Below are 19,209 nucleotides of genomic sequence, written 5' to 3'. Positions count from 1 at the left end.
TAGACCAGACTAGCCTCGAACTCAGAAATCCACCTGCCTCTGCCTCCCAAGTGCTGGGATTAAAGGCAAGCACCACCACTACCCAGCTTACCAGGCTTTCTTAATGGATAGCATTATCTTTGCTGTGCCTCAAAAACACTTTGCCTAACCATCAGCAAAGGTGTTCTCTTATAGTTTAGGTTGCACATCCAGATGCATTAAATATTGAATATGGAACCAAGTTTAAAGTTATCTGTTTTGAAACAGGCTGGATTTGAACTCAGTAACTCCTGCTTCAGCATCCTAAGTGTTACGATTACAGGCATATGAATTAACTATAAGGCTCATTTTTTGTGTGAATGTTTATCTGTTCACTATTGCTTTTTAAGCATTTTTTTCAAATACATGTCTTATTAATAGACAAAAGATTAGCTAAAATTGAATGCATAAAATTTTAGTTATGCAAAAAGTAGACTAATCATACAAAGCCTTTTATTTTAAAATATATTTGTTTCTCTCAAGAAAAAATGTTTTAAATTTTAATGTAAAAAATAATTATAAAGAGCTATCTCATTGGTAAAGGCACTTGTTGCCAAGCCTGACAACCTGAGTTTAGTCTTTAAAGGCTGACGACATGGAGGAAGGAAAAAGCATGTATATACACACACTATAAATAAGGTTTTTTACCCTGAATCTGTTGATGAGCCCAGTTGCCAGCTGTGGACATGGTATCAAAGATGTTGGTTTGCTTACCTTTCCCTTTCTGGCATCTTTTCAGATCCACGAGAGCGAGTGAAAGAAGATGACTTAGATGTTGTTCTCAGCCCACAGAGACGAAGCTTTGGAGGTGGCTGCCATGTAACAGCTGCTGTTAGCTCCCGTCGCTCTGGCAGTCCATTGGAGAAAGACAGTGATGGGCTTCGCCTGCTTGGTGGACGAAGGATTGGCAGTGGAAGGATAATCTCTGCCCGAGCCTTTGAGAAAGATCACCGACTCAGTGATAAGGATCTACGTGACTTGAGAGACCGAGACAGAGAGAGGGACTACAAGGACAAGCGTTTCAGGGTTTGTCCTCTAACCCTCTTCCCCCCTTGATTCTCAAGTGCTTGGATTGTTTTGTTTTGTTTTGTTTTGTTTCGAGACAGGGTTTCTCTGTGTAGCCCTGGCTGTCCTGGAACTCACTCTGAAGACCAGGTTGGCCTCGAACTCAGAAATCCACCTGCCTTTGTCTCCCAAGTGCTGGAATTAAAAGTGTGTGCCACTACCACCCAGCAGGGATCTTTTCTTTTTTTAAGATTTATTTACTTAATGTGTATACATTACTCTGTCTGAAGAGGCCATCAAATCTCATAGATCTTTATGAGCCACCAGGTTGCTAGGAATTGAACTCAGGACCTGGAAGAACAGCGAGTGCTCTTAACCACTGAGCCACTCTCCAGTCCCAAGTGCTTCGAAATTTGATGCTCACTTCCTTTGTACTGCATTTCTCTGTTGTTGCTGTCACAATGGTGTAGAATCAAACCCAGAGCCACACACTTGTCAGCAAATATCCTAGCTTAGTCTGAGTTGCATCCTCCTAACACCCTCCCATTCCCACCCCCCAGTTACTTTGAGAAGCTGGGGATCACAGACCACTCACAGTAAACATGAAGACAGTGCAAGAGTGGGGATGCTCTTCAGATTCACAGTACAGCATCTGCATTTCAGCTTCTGTCATCAGTTTATTAAGACTGGCTACAGTGTTGCATTAGAACTTTACAGTCTTTCAATCTTGCTCTTTGTAATTTTTTCAGAGGGAGTTTGGAGATAGTAAACGTGTCTTTGGTGAGCGTAGAAGAAATGATTCGTACACTGAGGAAGAACCAGAGTGGTTTTCAGCTGGACCCACCAGTCAGTCTGAAACCATAGAGCTCACTGGCTTCGATGATAAGATTCTAGAGGAGGATCACAAAGGGAAAAAAAGAACAAGGCGACGGACTGCTTCTGTGAAGGAAGGTCAGTACCAATTTTCAACTTGTTTTGAAGTAATGACATGATGATGCTTTCATTGCACAGTTAGTGATGGGTGCCAGTTTGTAAACGGTAAGTTTTTAGTGTTCTGTCTTTACTTTTAGTAAAGACATTGTTTGCCAAATCTTTTAGGTATACCTTTATCATGATTATGAAATTTACTCATAAGAACTCAGACTGGAGGGTTGGAGAAATGGCTCAGAGGATAAGAGCACTGACTGGTGCCCTCTTCTGGCATACAGACATACATGCAGGCAGAACACTTTATACATCATACATACATACATACATACATACATACATACATAAATCTTTAAAAAAATAAGGACTTGGACTTGGGCCTAGAGAGATAGTTCAGTGGTTAAGATCATTGGCTGCTCTTCCAGAGGACCTGGGTTTAATTTCTAGCACCCACATGATAGCTTATAAGTGTAACTCTAGTTCCAGGGAATCCAACATCCACATACAGACATAAATGCAGGTAAAACACCAATGTACATAAAATAAAAATAAATTTTATAATAGGAAAAAAATATCTTAGATCCTACTGGTACTTATTTCAAGTATAGTTGAAAAAAATACATGTTTTATGTTTTGGCAGATATTAGGTAATAGGAAAGCTCTTAATGATAATTAGTGTCAACTTCCAAAGAAGTTAAAACAAACTTGGAAATAAGCTAGTGAAATATATTTAAAAGTGAGAGTAAAGGAAACATCACAGGTCTTTTCTATTTTCTTTGTTTGTTTTTGTGTACTTTAATTGCCATAGGCTTTTTTTTTTTTAAATGTGGTTCAGGGAATTCATAGGTAACTTGGGAGAGTCTGGGTGTGTTCATGTTGTTTAAGACAGGATTTCTCTGTGTAGGCCTGGCTGTCCTGGAACTAGTTCTGTAGACCAAGCTGGCCTCAGCCTTAGAGATCCACCTGCTCCTGCCATCTAACTGCTAGGATTAAAACTGGGCACCAACACCACCCGCCCAGGAGATTCTGCTCAATTGCATTAGATACCATTGTCTCACTCTACCAGAGTGAAGTAGCATCAGCCAGTGTGGCTGTTTAACTGATGTCACAGACCAAGCTTCTGTAGAAAATAATGTTTTCTATGACTGAGATAAAATTCACAATGTCAGCCATTCATGATGTCAGCCATTCATGTAGGTTTTTCTTCTGGGTCAAGGTCTCATGTAGCCTAGACTGGCACCAAACCAGTGTGTAACTGAGGGTGGCCTCAGACTATACTGCACCATAATCTTTAGTACTGGGCTTATAGATTTGTCACCAAGGCCATTATTGTTTGTTTGCTTTTTAAATTTATTTTGTGTGTGTGTTGCTGGAGGTATTATAACTCAGACCCTTCATGTATACTGAGCAGGCATTCTATTCTGAGCTTCATCCCAGCCCAGCAGTGTTTCTCTTCAGTTGCTTTTTCTTTATTGCTATACTAGAGATAGAGCCAGGTCCTTGAACTTGTAAAGCAAATACTCTACCACTGAGGTCCTTAGTCCGTAGTTGGTTTCAGGTTTGCTTTTTTGGCTGGCTTGTTTTGTTTTGTTTTTAAGATTTACTCATTTATTTTATGTATATGAGTACACTGTTGCTGTCTTCAGACACACCAGAAGAGGGCATCCGATCCCATTACAGATGGTTGTGAGCCACCATGTGGTTGCTGGGAATTGAACTCTGGAAAAGCAGTCAGTGCTCTTAATGGCTGAGCCATCTCTCTAGCCCCTGGCTTTTGTTTTATTGGTTTGTTTTGTTCTGTTTTATTTTTTGGACATAGGCTTCAGAGCCTTATTTTTTTTGGCTTTAGAGGCTTAAGTTAAGTTCCTAGTACCCACATTAAGCAGCTCAAAAACACATGTATATGTTACTAACTCCCCAAGAGGGAGCCAGTGCCCTCTTCTCTGGCCTTCCAGATACCTACACATATCATGTCATACAATACACACACAAACACACAGAGCTAACTAACTAAATATTTTTTTTTCTTTTTTTAAGAAAACACACTATACTATAGAAACCTTGGCATATTTAGGAGTGGGGCCACACCCTTTTTCCTGCTCTGTTAGTGTTCTGGCTACTTAACAAGGAGTTTTTTTCTCCTTGAGAAAGGATACTAAATGATTTATTATACCTACAGAAGAAGTTTGTTATAGTCATGTGTGTATTTTTCGTGTATATTGATGGCTATAGGCACAGAATAAGACTGGTCTATGTACCTGAACAGGTGGTTTCTGTCTTGGTTTTGTTTTCAGGCATAGTGGAGTGCAATGGAGGGGTGGCTGAAGAGGACGAGGTGGAAGTCATTCTGGCCCAGGAACCCTCTGCTGATCAGGAAGTTCCAAGGGATGTCATCCTACCTGAGCAGTCCCCAGGAGAATTTGACTTTAATGAATTCTTTAACCTTGATAAGGTGCCAGGCTTAGCTTCGGTGAGTGTAACAATACATTCGCAAACATGGATGGGGAGGTTAGAGGTGGCTCAGTGCATAAAATCCTTGCTGTGCAAGTGTGAAAACTGAATGAAATTTAGATCTTTAGAACTCAAGTAAATGTTGGGGCAGCATGGTGGTCCTCCTGTAATCCTAGCTCACAGAAAGTAGAGACAGGTTTCTTGGAGCAAGCTGGGTAATTGAACTAGCTCTGTTGGTGAGCTGTGGGCTCAAATGAGATACCCTGGCTTAGTTTATAAAGTAGAGAGTGATTAAGATGCTGTGCATCAACCTCTTGACCTCTATTTACACACAGCATATGCACCCAAACACACGTGTGTACCCCCACACAGGAATGTCCATATATACCTGCCACACACATACATGCAAGCACATGCATGTGCACAAAATAAAAATATAGAATCTGGGTATGGAGATATGCACTTATAATCTTAGCACTTGGGATGCTGAGACAAGAGGAGTTTGAGTCTGAGGTTAGCTAGAGCTACATGGTCATTTCAAGGCCTGCCTGACTGCATAGTAAAACCCATCTCAAAAAATTTTTTTGTTTAGTTTAAAAACTGTGGAATAGTTAATTATGGTTAGATTTGAACTAGTGTTTCTCTTTTTTCCCAGGTATGGCTATCTTTTGTTGGTTGGTTGGTTGGTTGGTTGGTTAGTTTTTCAAGACAGGGTTTCTCTGCATAGCCCTGGCTGCCCTGGAACTCACTCTGTAGACCAGGCTGGCCTCAAACTCAGAAATCTGCCTGACCCTTCCTCCCAAGTGCTGAGATTAAAAGGGTGAGCCACCACTGCCCCTTTTGTTTGTTTTGAGCCAGGGTCTCACTGTATAGCCTTAGGTGGCCTGTAACTCAGAAATTAAAGGCCTCTATCACCATTCCCCAAATACATATATGTATACTTTTTTTTTTTTTCGAGACAAGGTTTCTCTGCATAGGCCTGGCTGTCCTAGAACTCACTCTGTAGACCAGGCTGGCCTTGAACTCAGAAATCCACCTGTCTCTGCCTCCCAAGTGCTGGGATAAAAGGCATGTACCACCACTGCCCAGCTATACTTTTTTTTAAGTCAAAAATACCTCTACTAAGGACAACTAAGCATCACATCTCCCAGCTCTTCCATCAGCTGATAGCTGAAAAGGACATAGCAAAAGATATCCTGATTTAGAAATCAGAGCTGGGTCTATTTCCTGTGCTAGAAAGAGGTTCTGCTGTCAGAGACCCTTCTTGCTCCTATGAAAATGACCAGACTTGTCAGGTGTGATGGTATATGCCTTTAGTCTCAATACTTGGGAGGCAGAGGCAGACATATTTCTGTGAATTTGAGGCCAGCCTGATAGACATAATGAGGTCCAGGTCAGCCAAGACTACACAGAGAAACCCTGCCTCAAAAAAAAAAAAAAAAAAAAAAAAAAAAAAAAAAAAAAAAAACAAAACAGAGAGAAAATTAAAAGAAAAACCAATATTTCAGGGTTTCTTTTAAACCTCAAAACCCTTAGGGGTCTTTTTCGAGATGAGTATCTTCACAAATGTGTAAAAGTGCAAGTTTGTTTCTACTCTTGACTATAAAACACAAAGTTGGGGCCTGGAGAGGTTGCTAAGTGGTTAAGACAGAAAACCTAAGTTTGAGTACCAACATCAATATGGGAGCTTACAACTGTCTCTTCACTCCAGTTCCAGGGTATCTAACACCCTCATCTGGCCTCCATACACTGCATACACATGGTGCAAAAAACATATACAGGCAAAACATTCATAATGTTTTAAAATTTAAAGTTTAAATAGCAAAATTTTAAAAAAAAGCAAAGTTGGTAACAGAGCAAAACATCAAAATTACTCTCTCACTGGGTGCATGCCTTTGGTCCCAGCTTTTGGGATGCAGAGGCAGGCAGGTCTTTCAGTTTGAAGCCAGCCTGCTCTACTTAGTGAGTTCCAGGACAGTCAGGGCTCTACGCTCTACAGAGAAACACTGTCTCGGAAAAAAAGAAAATATATTCTCAATACTTACTTTAATATCTTGAGAAAATGTCCAGATACTTTATATTTATTCCCTTTGTGTCTTCTGACTTCTATTTAGTAAGATTATGTTAGATAGGTTAAAATGCAAAGCTATCATTTTTATTTGTAAATTAAAATTCTTAATACATAATTTTACTTTTAAAATGTCTTGTTTTTACTATGGGTCAGTGCACACATGAGCTACAGGTGGAGGTCAGAGGACAGACAGCTTTGTGGAGTTGGTTCTCTCCTTCCACCAGCCAGGGGTTCAGGTCATCAGGCTTGTACTGCAGGTCCCTTTACCTACTGAGCCCCCAAAGTTTACATTTTTAAACATCAAAACAGTAATTACACCTTCTGGGGTGTTTTTGTTTTGGTTTGGCTTTGGGTTTTTTATATAATTTCTGTTTACAGTGTATAGGTTGTATTTTTCCTGCACTCATTTGTTCCACTAAAGAGTATCATTTCTGGTACTTTTATATCCACTGTCTATGCTTTGACTGGAGTTGTTATCCTTCTGTATTTTCTTCCTTTTGATGCTTGTTTTTTGACACAGGGTCTCAATGTGTGGTCCAGGCTGCCCTCACATGTGTGGTACCACCCTTAGCTGGAATAATGATAATTTCTTAGCACTAATTTCTATCTTTTAGCTTCTCGAGGTTGTCAAGATTGAATTTCATATTCCTTTCAGTCCTGAGAAGCAGCAGTTCCACTGAGGCATTCCTTGTTAAGCAATGCCTGACTGAAGCCATCATCATCACTCTGGTGCTGACTAGTTTTGAAACTGAGTTCCCTGAGAAGATAGCCTTTCTAATGGGGCAAATGATAGATAGCTGCAACCCTCTACCATGGAGGCTTTGCTGGATGTGCTTAGGGGATCTGTGCTATTTGTGCCCAAATTTGAGTTGTTCAGAAAAGTTCCAGGAGAGGGAAGAAAAAAGCTCAGTTCCTAAGTTCTGAAAGTGGCTTTGGGTCAGCGGTGTCAGGACATTGCAGAGTCGGTGGCTTAACATCTAACCTTCCTGACCTTTTCACCTTGACTCTTGGTCTCTTTTATCAGATGATAGAAGATGTTCTGGGGGAAGGATCAGTCTCTGCCAGCCGCTTCAGTAGGTGGTTCTCTAACCCAAGCCGCTCAGGGAGCAGATCCAGCAGTCTTGGATCCACACCCCATGAAGAACTTGAGAGACTGGCAGGTAAGATGACGTTACATTCTAGCATTGTATGTCAAGGGGGCCTCCCCTGCCACGCTTCGTTTTGCCTTCATTAGTCAGTAGTCTACTAAGGTTAAAGAGGTCTTAGATACTGAAAAGCCTTCAGTTTCTGTTCTTTTTATGCTGTGGAAGGGGTGTTTTAATTCTCAATGGGACCAACTGTGACATTTATTTACAAAATCAGGTTTGGAGCAAGCCGTCCTCTCTCCTGGACAGAACTCGGGGAATTATTTTGCTCCTATACCATCGGACGACAATGCTGAAAATAAAGTGGACATTTTAGAAATGCTACAGAAAGCCAAAGTAGATTTAAAACCTCTTCTTTCTAGCCTTTCTGCAAATAAAGAAAAACTTAAGGAGAGCTGTAAGTATTTGTTGAGAATCTGCTTTACCTGTTTTACGTTCACAAGTTCTTAAATGCTCTAAGAAAAGGATAGTTTTTTGTTTTTGTTTTTGTTTTTGTTTTGTTTTGTTTTCAAGACAGGGTTTCTCTGTGTAGCCCTGGCTGTCCTGGAACTCACTCTGTAGACCAGGCTGGCCTCAAACTCAGAAATCCACCTGCCTCTGCCTCCCAAGTGCTGGGATTAAAGGCATGTGCCACCACTGCCCAGCAAAAAGAATAGTTTTGGGGCTGGTAAGATGGTTCAGTAGATAAGAGCACCGATTGCTCTTCTGAAGGTCATGAGTTCAAATCCCAGCAACCACATGGTAGCTCGCAACCACCCGTAATGAGATCTAATGCCCTCTTCTGGTGTGTCTGAAGACAGCTACAGTGTACTTATAATAAATAAATAATAAATTAATCTTTAAAAAAAAGAATAGTTTTAATGTACTACTTCTCATCAAGTCAGGTACATGTCAGGAATTTCGTTAGTGTTTTTCAAAAAGATCAAGCAGGGTTCCAGGATTCTTAAGTTTTGGCTAGCCTAGAACTTGCTATGTATGTTAGGTTGACTTATAACTCAGAGAACCTCTGGCCTCTGCCTCCAGAGTGCTGATATTAAAGGAGTATACCACACCTGTCCTCTCTGGTTTTTCCTTACAGCCTAGTTGTAGCAGCCCAGTGAATGTTTCTGTTCTCCCAAGCATAGCTTGCCTGCTCCTCACAACACTGCCGCCATTTGCCATGTTCTCACTTAGGCAACAAGTTAGTGTCTTAAGAGCACAGTGCAGCCTTGTTGCTGTTAAATTGCCTGGATTCTTCTCCCTGGTAGCAAAGTCTGGAGAGATTTATTACAAAGTATCTTTCTGAGTGACATACGGGTTCAAGTTTTTTGAGACAGTGTTTCTTTATGTAGTTCTGCTTATCCTGTAACTCACTATGTAGAAATCTTACCAAGGTTTGAAATTTCATACCCCATAGTTCTGCCATCCCAGTTTCTAGCATCTTAATATTTTTGGTGTAGTTTATTCCATTTCTTCCCTTTTTTTTTAATTTAGGATTTGTTTTATTTATATGAGTACACTGTAGCTATCTTCAAACACACCAGAAGAGGGCATTGGATCCCATTACAGATGGTTGTGAGCTACCATGTGGTTACTGGTAATTGAACTCAAGTAGGCCCTCTGGAAGAGCAGTCAGTGCTGAACCATCTCTGCAACCCCCATTCCTTTTTTTTAATTATTTATTTATGTGAAGGTATGTTATAGAAACTTACTAATTCCCGGCCCAGGGTTTCTACTCTGCTTTTGACCCTTTAGTTCCTGGATAAAAGACGTACACGGTCTTTATATTTACAATAAGCCTTAAACAGCACAACAGCTGGGCAGCTGCCTGCTCTCCATGTTGTTAGAATCTACTTTCCTATCAATAACCTGGAATTATTACTTACTGTATTTCACCTGGGCTGCTCTTAACTCCAGTTGGCTAGCCCTTGGGGCCACATTTTTTTAATGGCTCACTTAAACCCATGGTGGCTTCTTCCTCTTGCACCTTCTTCCTCACCTCATGGTTCTTCTCTGACCCCAAGTCCTTTAAATCTAAACCCTACCTATGTCTCTCTGCCTAGCTGTTGGCATTTTTATTTACTAATCAGAAATAATTTGGGTCAAAGTCTATATCTTTGGCACAACCAGGTCCTGGGGCACCTGTACTTAGCATTACAATAGATAACAAAAGACCAAACCTGGACAAAGGAAAGTGAGACTCTATAAATGCCCAAGGTGGTGAGAGAGAGAGACAGGTTCTCTGAAACTAGAGTTATGGGCAGTTGTGAGCTATTTGGTATGGGTGCTGGGAATTGAACTCAGGTCCTCTGTAGGAACAATATGGACTCTTAATTACTGAGTCATTTCTTCAGGCATGTGTTACTCTCCCCCTCTACTACGAACCCCCTTTTTGTTTTTGAGATTGGGTCTCTTTAGTCCTTGCTGTCCTGGAACTCACTATGTATGGCTGGCCTGTGCCTCCTTGAGTCCTGGAATAAAAGGTGTGCACCACAGTGCTCAACCATCTCTTTCAGTGTATGTAATTTCAGCCTTATAGGAATAAACACTGATCTTAAGTGTTCAGGTTGCCCATTTTAGTGTCAACCTTTTTGATATAGCCTCACTTCAGTTATGAAATAGTTGTCATTAGCAGCCAATGAGAATTCTTTCTAAACACTCTTTTTGCTTGGTGTAACAAGAACTTTTTCGACTTCTCAGCACATTCAGGGGTTGTACTTTCAGTGGAAGAGGTAGAAGCAGGACTGAAGGGCTTGAAGGTGGACCAGCAAATGAAGAATTCAACTCCCTTCATGGCAGAGCATTTAGAAGAGACCCTGAATGCTGTGACTAGCAGTCGACAGCTCAAGAAAGATGGAGATATGACTGCATTCAACAAACTAGTGAACACCATGAAGGCAAGTGGGACTTTGCCTACCCAGCCCAAAGTCAGTGTAAGTATTGAGTACCACCTCACCCAGCCTCTTTCCCTGTTTCTGTATCATCTCCCACTGCAATAATAAATGGGTTTGATGAAGGTATTCTGAGTAGTTTGGAAATTTCTTTAGAAGTTGTTTGGTCTTTTGGAAACTTCTTTTTATTATATGTAAGTACACTGTAGCTGTCTTCAAGACACTCCAGAAGAGGGTATCAGATTTCACTATGGGTGGTTTTGAGCCATCATGTGGTTGCTGGAACTTGAACTCAGGACCTTTGGAAGAGTAGTCAGTGCTCTTAAATCTGTTGCATCAGTTAATGCAGTAACTTTATGAAGTCCTTTCCTAAGAAAGGAAAGTAATTGAGTTGTGGATTTTTTTGCCCAGTTTAGAGAAACACATACCTAGCATGTGGGGTTATCGATGCAAAAAGGAGAAAAAAGTAAGTTAATCCATTGTGCTAAACTGAGCATAGTGATATGTGCCTGTAACCCTAGTGTCTGAGAGGATCAGGAGCTCAGGAACAGGTAGGGCCACCTGATACCTAGTTGTATTATTTTGTGGCCCTCTACCCCTGAGATAATTTCTCAGAGTAGCCCTGAGTATCCTGAAACTCACTCTGTAAACCAGGATGGCGACAAACTCAGAGATCTCCCAGCTTCTGCCTTCCAAGTGTTGAGATTAAAGATATGAGTCACCACTGCGTAACCTTAGACAATTTTATAGTAAATCTTTACAAGATTTATTTAATTTTATTTGTATGAGCATTTTGTCTGTGTATATGTCTATGCACTACTTGCATGCCTGGTGCACACAGGCCAGAAAAAAGGGCATCAGCCTCCCCTTGATACCGGAATTTCAGATGGTTCAGAGCCACCATATGGGTGCTAGGAAATCAGTACAGGTCCTCTGGAAGAGCAGCCAGTGTGCTAACCACTGAGCAGTCTCACCTCCCTACTATATAGTAAAGTCTTTATTTTCATACTTTGTATACACTCTCAAATATCTAGATTGCCTGCTCTTTGATTAGACAGTCACATTAATGAATTAAAATGCCAAAGGTGGAGCTGAGTATGGGTCTAAAAACTTGTAGTTTCATCACTGCTTGGGACGTGGAGGCAGGACAATTAACAAATTCAAAGAATAGCCTGGTCTAGAAAGTCTCTCTCTTTCTCTCCCTCCCTCTTCCCCCACTCCCTTTCCTCTCTCTCCTCCCCTAACCCCACCTTTTTCTCTCTGTCTCTCTCTTTAAGTACATCAGTACATATCAAAGATGTGGGATTTTGTTTTGTTTTGTTTTATTCTGGTTTGGTTTTTAAGACAGGTTTCTCTGTGTCGCCTTCGCTGGCCTGAAACTCACTCTGTAGACCAGGCTGGCTTTGAACTCAGAGATCTACCTGCCTCTGCCTCCTGAGTATTCGGATTAAAGGTCTGTGCCACCACTTCTGGCCATAATAGGGTATTATAAGACAGTTACACTCTGTTAATTTACTAATAGTAAAACGCTGTGATTGATTTTGTTTGTTTGTTTTTTTCAATTTGAGGGATAAATCTAGTTTGTACAGATCTATATTTTAGATTGTGACCCTACCTTTTAATTGCTGCGTCATCTCTCCAGCCCCTAAGGCAGATTTATAACATGTACTGATTTGTATCATAACAGGGTTTAGAAAGTGAGTTTCAGGCTTGGTTTTAATATTACACTTTCTCTTGTATACCAAATGATGGGGAAGCCAGATAGATCTGAAGAATGAAGCCTAGACTCAGTTGCTATGTTTTATCAAGTCTATCAAAATAAATTTTGCCTCTTTTCTTCCTCAACTCTTTTTGGCTAGGAACTACAAGTAGCTAATGTGTGAACAGCAATTAATATTTGATTTACTATGTCTTTTTTAAAATGCATTTTAAAAAGTATTTTACGTGCATATATATTTTTTTATGGGCATATGTATGCCACAACATATGTAGAGATCTAAGGACAACTTGAGGGAGTTGGTTTTCTCTTTGCTTACTGAGTTGTGGGTTGAATTCGGATTGTCAGACTTGACAACAGGTAGTTTTCCTGCGGATTGTCTCTCCAGACCTGGTTATTTTGGTACCAAGTGAAGGAAGTGATTTTCAGCTTTTCCTAATCTGACCAATAGTTAAGGCCAAACAGGTACCTTTCTTTTGCCCTTGTGAAGTACATCTCTGGTTACACCATACAACTCAAAGGAGAAAGATCCCATAAATTGGTTCAAAAAGTTATTATCGCACAAAGAAGTACTAGATATTCATGCTGTCAAATGAGGTATGATGTCACACATCCCAGCATTTGGGGGATTAAGGCAGAAGAATTATAAATTGAAGGCCAACCTGAACTACCTAGTAAATTTATGCTAGCATGAGCTACACAGTAAGACAGGGTTCATACAAAGAGTGGCTGTGGATGCTACTCAACTCTCCTGCTCTCCTTTTGAGTTATCCTGGGGGTTGGCACTGATTAGTTTTTATTCAAATCCTGTCATAAAGTTTGTTTTTCCTTAGTGTGAGTCTCCAAAGAAGTGGAGGCAAAAGAGCTGGGAGCAGTTGGGAGGAAGAAGCAGGAAGAGAAGGGCAAGTTTGAGACCAACTTGGGCTACATAGACATAGGAGGAAAGAGATGGGAGTTCAGTATTTCATATCTCAGCCTTTAATTGTTTTTTCACAATATTGACCCTAAGTTGTGGGTACACTTCGTTTGATATTGGAGTTTCCGTGCTTCTATTTATACCTAGTTTTAGGTGTGGTGAAGAAGTGAGCCCCTGACACCTGGTAATAAGTGGCTAGAGAAATATTTACATAAACTCAGAATTGTATCTGTGGGTTTGGTTTGCACGTGAGGTCCTACTCTACTGCTAGTCAGTGTCTTTAGTCCTCACTGCTGGATACTAGTTCTCATCTGACTCTGTCCATCTAAGTAAGGAAGTTCTTCCCATACTGTCGTACATGGAATTGCAGACTCCTACAAATGTGCTAAACCATGAACTTGCCTATTTATTCGGAGCATCTGCACTTAGCCCTAATTCTAAAACCAGTAAGTAATAAAAGGCTTGGTACCTGCTATGGACTTGGATAGATCCATCTACTGGAAGGGGAATTGCAACAGAAAGTACTTCTGGCTGACTCAGCGGTTGCACAGTATTCAGACATACATTGGTGGGGGGCCGGAACCGGGGTGTAGGCTGGTGCAGGTTAGATATACAAAGCAAGACCATTGTCAGATTCAGAGCAGAGAAGAATTTTGTCATGCATATGAGACATTTTAAGGAGCTTAACTTAAAATAGTAACATTTAAGTTTCTGGGATTTTGGGTTTTGTATGAGACAGGGTCTCTATGTTGGTCTGGCTGTCTGGACTTCGCTTTGTATACCATGCTAACTTTGACCTCAGATCCACTTGCCTCTGTCTCCCAAGTGCTGGAATTTAAGGCATGTGCTACTTTACTAGGCCAAAACATTGAAACAGTAACAATTCTGGTCAAATTTGCATGTTCATTATTTTTATTTAACTTTGTAATGCTTAGGATCAATATCAGAACTTTGCACATTCTAGAAAAGTTCTGTGCCTCTTGCCTAGTTCTTAGCCATTTTTTTTTTTTTTTTTTTTTTTTTTTTTTTTTTTTTTGGTGCAACCCATTCTTGCCTCAGACTCCTGATACTTCTATCTCAACCACCAGAGTGCTAGAAAGAATAGTGTGCACTACTGTCATGCCTAGCTGTCATGTTTCTTTTTTGTTAGTGGTGGTTTGTTTTGTTTTTAAAGATTTTTATTGTTTTAAATATGAGTGTTTTATCTGCATATATACATGTGTATTACATGCATGTTTTTGCCTATGGAGGCCAGAAGACATCTGTCTCCTTGAACTGAAATAATATAGTTGTAAGCTGTCATGTGATGCTTGGCATAGCACTCAAGTTGGTCCATTGGGAGAGCAGCTAGTGCTCTTAACCACTGAGCCTCTATCCAGCCCCTTGTTTTTAATACTTCAGTCAATAAACCTTATTAATGACAATTAAAGGTTCCTTCAAAATGAAAATCTCATAAATTGTGGCAACTGAGTGCTCTTCAGTCTCACCTTTTTTTGATGGTGGGGGCAGGGTGTCATGGTCACAGGAATGGACTACTCTGGCTTTGGGAGTATTTCCTAATGATTGTTCATGCACATGGGAATGATGTTTTGAGCCACATGGGATAAGAGAGAGTTGGTTGAAAGTTTTCTGTGGGGGCTGGAGAGATGGTTAGGAGCACTGACTGCCCTTCCAGAGGTCCTGAGTTCAATTCCCAGCAACCATACGGTGGCTCACAACCATCTGTAATGGGATCGGATGCCCTCTTCTGGTGTGTCTGAAGACAGCATCAGTGTACTCATATACATGTGTAATAAATAAATCTTTAAGTTTTCTGAGACATTGAGCATCATTTTTGCTGTTAACGGTCAACTGCCTTGGGAGTTGCATATTTTTTGATATAGATATATATGGTCTCCAATCTATTAATTGGGTTGAAGTTGAAAACAGTTTTCTTTTTTTTTTTTTTTTTTTTTTTTTTTTTTTTTTTTTTTTTTTTTTTTAAGCGAAACCTTGAAAGTCACTTGTTGGCCCCTGCTGAGATTCCAGGCCAACCTGCTTCTAAAAACATCCTACAGGTATGTTACAGTCTTACACTTATCCCTCAGAGTGACCTGTGTGTGACAATCAGAGATATACTCTTGCTACCTAAGGTCATTCTGTTATGCTGCTAATCCCAGTTGGGGGGCAGGGGGTGCAATGGCTTTAAATGTTTCTGGTTTACCAGTTTGTTGTTTCTTTGGAATTTGATTATCTAATTAAGTTATCTAATTACCTAATCTGTATCTGTAGCACTAACTTAAATGTTGGTAGCTAAACCTTTGGGAAAATGTCTTGCATGTACAGATGCCAGATCCTCAGTGCTGCAAGGAAGAATCATTGGCTAGCTTCCAAAAGTGAATTTATATTTCAAAGCTTTTGACTAGAAGGAAGAAGTAGGTTTGTTCACAGGGATCTGGCATTTCTGCCTATAGGAACTTCTGGGTCAACCGGTTCAGAGACCTGCTTCTTCCAATCTTCTCAGTGGCCTTATGGGGAGCTTGGAGCCTACTGCATCTTTATTGAGCCAAAGAGCGCCCTCTCCTCCAATGTCACAGGTGTTTCGAACTCAAGCAGCCTCAGCAGACTACCTTCATCCAAGGATACCATCACCAATTGGTAACTAGTGCTTTAGTAGTTGTTGGAGATTGAGCTGAGAGCCTCATGCCTACCAGTTAAGCACTCTACCACTGACTTGGGTTCCCAACTAGTAACTGCTCATAAGCATGCCTGTTTTCCACTTATGTCCATGCAGGTTATACTTGTTCCCTAGAATTAGCTGTCTTTTTCAAGGGCATGCTTAAAGAATTTTAAAGAAATATATGTGTTATACTGATTTCTGTAGAGAGTGTGCAGTCAAGGTCAAAGATAGTTTATTATCTCCTTTAAGTCAGTATGTTCATAGTAAACTTTGTATAGCTCTGTAGTTTTCTATTTAGAGAATTCAGCCGAAAATAGTTAATTTGGATTCCTATGTCTATCCTTGATAAAGAACTTTAGTAAAGCCAAGAGTGATGATGGTACACTCCTGTAATCTCAGCACAAGGATCTCAAATTTTAAGGCTATCCTGGGCTACATAATGAGTTTGAGACTACATGGAGGAACCAGTCACAAGTAATGGCTTTCTGACCAACACTTAGTAAACAGTGAGCAGTGAAGTCCTGTGGTTGTTTCACAATGTCCCTGGAAGAAGCAATTCCAGCGGGCTTGGTGATCCTACCATTGAAACACTAGAGTCGGCTGGCTCCTTGCCTTTGCCAGTCTTGTGTATACCTTAGTATCTGTCCACAGTCGTGTAGAGTTGTAAGGAAAGAGTCTCAGAGCACTGTACTCCGTCTAGTACCAGCTGGCTTGTCAAGCACGGCCAGTTTGCTGAATAGAAATGTTCTTAGCCCAAGAGCTCTTAGAAAAGGACAAAGGTGACAAGATAGTATGAAGGTTACACCATCAGGAAAGGCCACTAAGAGCTCTGCTTAAGGCCCACATACACATTGTGGGAGGAGAGGGAGAAGGGTATATACTATCAGTCCAAAGAAGCAATGCTTCCTGTTGGGCAAGAGCCAACATGCTGTCCTGGGCTCTAATGCTTGACATTCATTGATTCTGAAACTTTCCTGGCAGGTTTCCCATCAGGACCCCAGCAACTACTTGGAGATCCATTCCAAGGCATGCGCAAGCCCATGAGTCCTGTCACAGCCCAGGTCAGGCTGAGCTCTTTCTCTTTGCCTTTTCACTCTTGCTCTTGCTTGTGGGGTAGAGAAATGAATTGCAACAATGATGCATGGTTTGTTCCCTGGTGACTATAGTTCAAGTTCATACAGAGGAGAAAATTGCTGAGTGATTAGTATTATTTAAATTAAAATTTTTCTTCTTTAGATTTACTTACTTTATGTGTATGAGTGTTTTGCTTCCATTTATGTTTGTGCACCATGTATGTGCTCATTGCCCAAGGAGTTTTCAAGGAAGCAGTAGATCCCCTGGAGCTGGAGTTATGAATAGTTGTGAACGCCTGCTATGTGGGTCTGGGAATTGAACCTAGATACTCTGCAATAGCTATAAACGCTCTTAACCACTGATCTGTCTCTCATTCCATTATTTAAAATTTTAAAATAGCATTCAGTGGACAACCAGCATAATTTAGTTATTTGCAATATTCAATTTTCTCAGCCACTGTTTTAAGCCATGAGACATACCTTTGGGGAAAACGAGTTGAACTTCCTGATTGTCTGTCCTCTACTGTTTCTATTGATCAGATGAGCCAGCTAGAATTGCAGCAAGCTGCTTTGGAAGGGCTGGCCCTACCACATGACCTTGCAGTACAGACAGCACCCTTCTACCAGCCTGGTTTTAGCAAACCACAAATGGACAGAACCAGAGATGGGCTCAGAAACAGGTAAATTGCTTCTGCAGATTTGGGTACTGATTTGTAAATAGTCTTTGTGAGACTGGTGAATCATATACATCATGAACCATATATCATAAATATAACTCATATGCTGATCCAGTGTAAGATAGGAATTCATCCCACTGCAGATGCTATTGGTAGAGGAAATACAGTTGAAATCTCCAAGGTCCTCCTGGGTCCCTTTTGTCAGTGTTACCTTTTTACCTCCCTCAAGTGACTTCTGTTTAACCTTTAAAAATAAACACTACCTTCATTTTTTTACTCTATATAGTATTTTATAGTTTTAATTTGTAAATGACTTTTTTTAAATTTTATAGTGTTTCTAGGAGTTAATTTTTTTTTCAGTGCTGGGGATTGAAATCAGGGCCTTGGACATACTAGGTAAGCACTCTATTACACATCATACCAACTATCTCTAGTTTGTGAGATTTTTTTGGTTTAGTTTTTGTTTTGGTTTTTTATTTTGAGACAGAATTTCTGTGTAGCCCTGGCTGTCCTGGAACTCACTCTGTAGACCAGGCTGGCTTTGAACTCAGAGGTCCACTTGTCTGTGTCTTCTGAGTGCTTGGATTAAAGGTATGCACACTACCACTGCCTAGCCTTGTTTCTATTTTGATTTGGTTGGTTGTTTTGAGACATGGATGGGGTCTCACTCACTGTATAGCATTGAACTGAAAAGTCCCTGGCAATCCTCCTGTGTCTATTTCCAGAGTGATGGGATTGAGAGTGGGTACCATTATGCTTACCCCAGCCCTTGGTCTTTTGAATCGGGGCCCCAATATGCCTGGCCTTGAACTGGGTAGCACAGGGGTCCTCAGTCTCTTGGCTTTCCCTCTTGTGTGCTGGGATTATGGGTATGCTCATCAGTCTACTTAGTCATCTATTTGAGATGGTGAAAAGCAAAACTTGATGTAACTTCTTGTCATAGATTGTATGTACTAACTTACAGATTCACTCTTCTTGTAGGATTGTTTCAGTTTGTTGATAGAGCTAATGGATCCAGGCTTTTTCCTTTTTACAATTTATCTGTGTTTGTATGTATTCCCGCATGTGTGTGTGTCTGTGTGAGTTTATATGTACCATGTGTGTGCAGGATCCCCAAGAGACCAGAAGGGGAAACTGGAACTGGAGTTAAAAGTAGTAATCAGCTGCCATGTGGGTAGTGGGAGTGAACCCAGGTTCACTATGGGAAGAGCACTAAGCCCTCATAACCTGTGAGTCATCTCTGCAGCAAAGCTTGTTTAGTTGTTGCTGGGGGGTTTTCGGTTTGGTTTGGTGTTTTTGTTTGTTTGTTTGTTTGTTTTTTGTTTTGTTTTGTTTTTGTTTGTTTTGTTTTTTTAGTTTTTCCAGACAGGGTTTCTCTGTATAGCCCTGGCTGTCCTGGAGCTCACTTTATAGACCAGGCTGGCCTCAAACTCAGAAATCCTCCTGCCTCTGCCTCACAAGTGCTAGAATTAAAGGTGTGCACCACCACTGCCCGGCATTTTGGGGTTTTTTGAGACAGGGTTTCTCTGTATAGCCCTGGCTGTCCTGGAACTCACTCTGTAGACCAGGCTGGCCTCAAATCCACCTGCCTCTGTCTCCCAAGGGCTGGGATTCAAGGTGTGCGCCTGCGCCACCACTGCCCGGTTGTTGTTGCTGCTTTTTTTTTTTTTTTAATAAATT

At 40.8% G+C, this 19,209-nt stretch overlaps 1 protein-coding gene across 3 annotated transcripts in view; it reads left to right on the top strand.

Annotated features, from left to right (window-relative positions):
* Eif4enif1 (eukaryotic translation initiation factor 4E nuclear import factor 1) overlaps nt 1–19,209 on the top strand; it is a 46,258-nt gene that overhangs the window by 20,448 nt on the left and 6,601 nt on the right. For all 3 annotated transcript variants that reach the window (XM_031340672.1, XM_031340670.1, XM_031340671.1), the window contains exons 5-14: nt 758–1,044; nt 1,773–1,974; nt 4,245–4,420; nt 7,497–7,632; nt 7,835–8,014; nt 10,297–10,529; nt 15,106–15,177; nt 15,574–15,757; nt 16,761–16,840; nt 17,393–17,532. In XM_031340672.1, coding sequence (XP_031196532.1) covers nt 758–1,044; nt 1,773–1,974; nt 4,245–4,420; nt 7,497–7,632; nt 7,835–8,014; nt 10,297–10,529; nt 15,106–15,177; nt 15,574–15,757; nt 16,761–16,840; nt 17,393–17,532 — 1,690 coding nt within the window. The remainder of the gene's footprint in view (nt 1–757; nt 1,045–1,772; nt 1,975–4,244; nt 4,421–7,496; nt 7,633–7,834; nt 8,015–10,296; nt 10,530–15,105; nt 15,178–15,573; nt 15,758–16,760; nt 16,841–17,392; nt 17,533–19,209) is intronic.

This window comes from Mastomys coucha, unplaced genomic scaffold (genome assembly GCF_008632895.1).
Source record: "Mastomys coucha isolate ucsf_1 unplaced genomic scaffold, UCSF_Mcou_1 pScaffold22, whole genome shotgun sequence".
NCBI classification, from domain to species: domain Eukaryota; kingdom Metazoa; phylum Chordata; class Mammalia; order Rodentia; family Muridae; genus Mastomys; species Mastomys coucha.
Note: the sequence above shows the minus strand (reverse complement) of the source record. Positions and strands in the feature narration are given on the sequence as shown.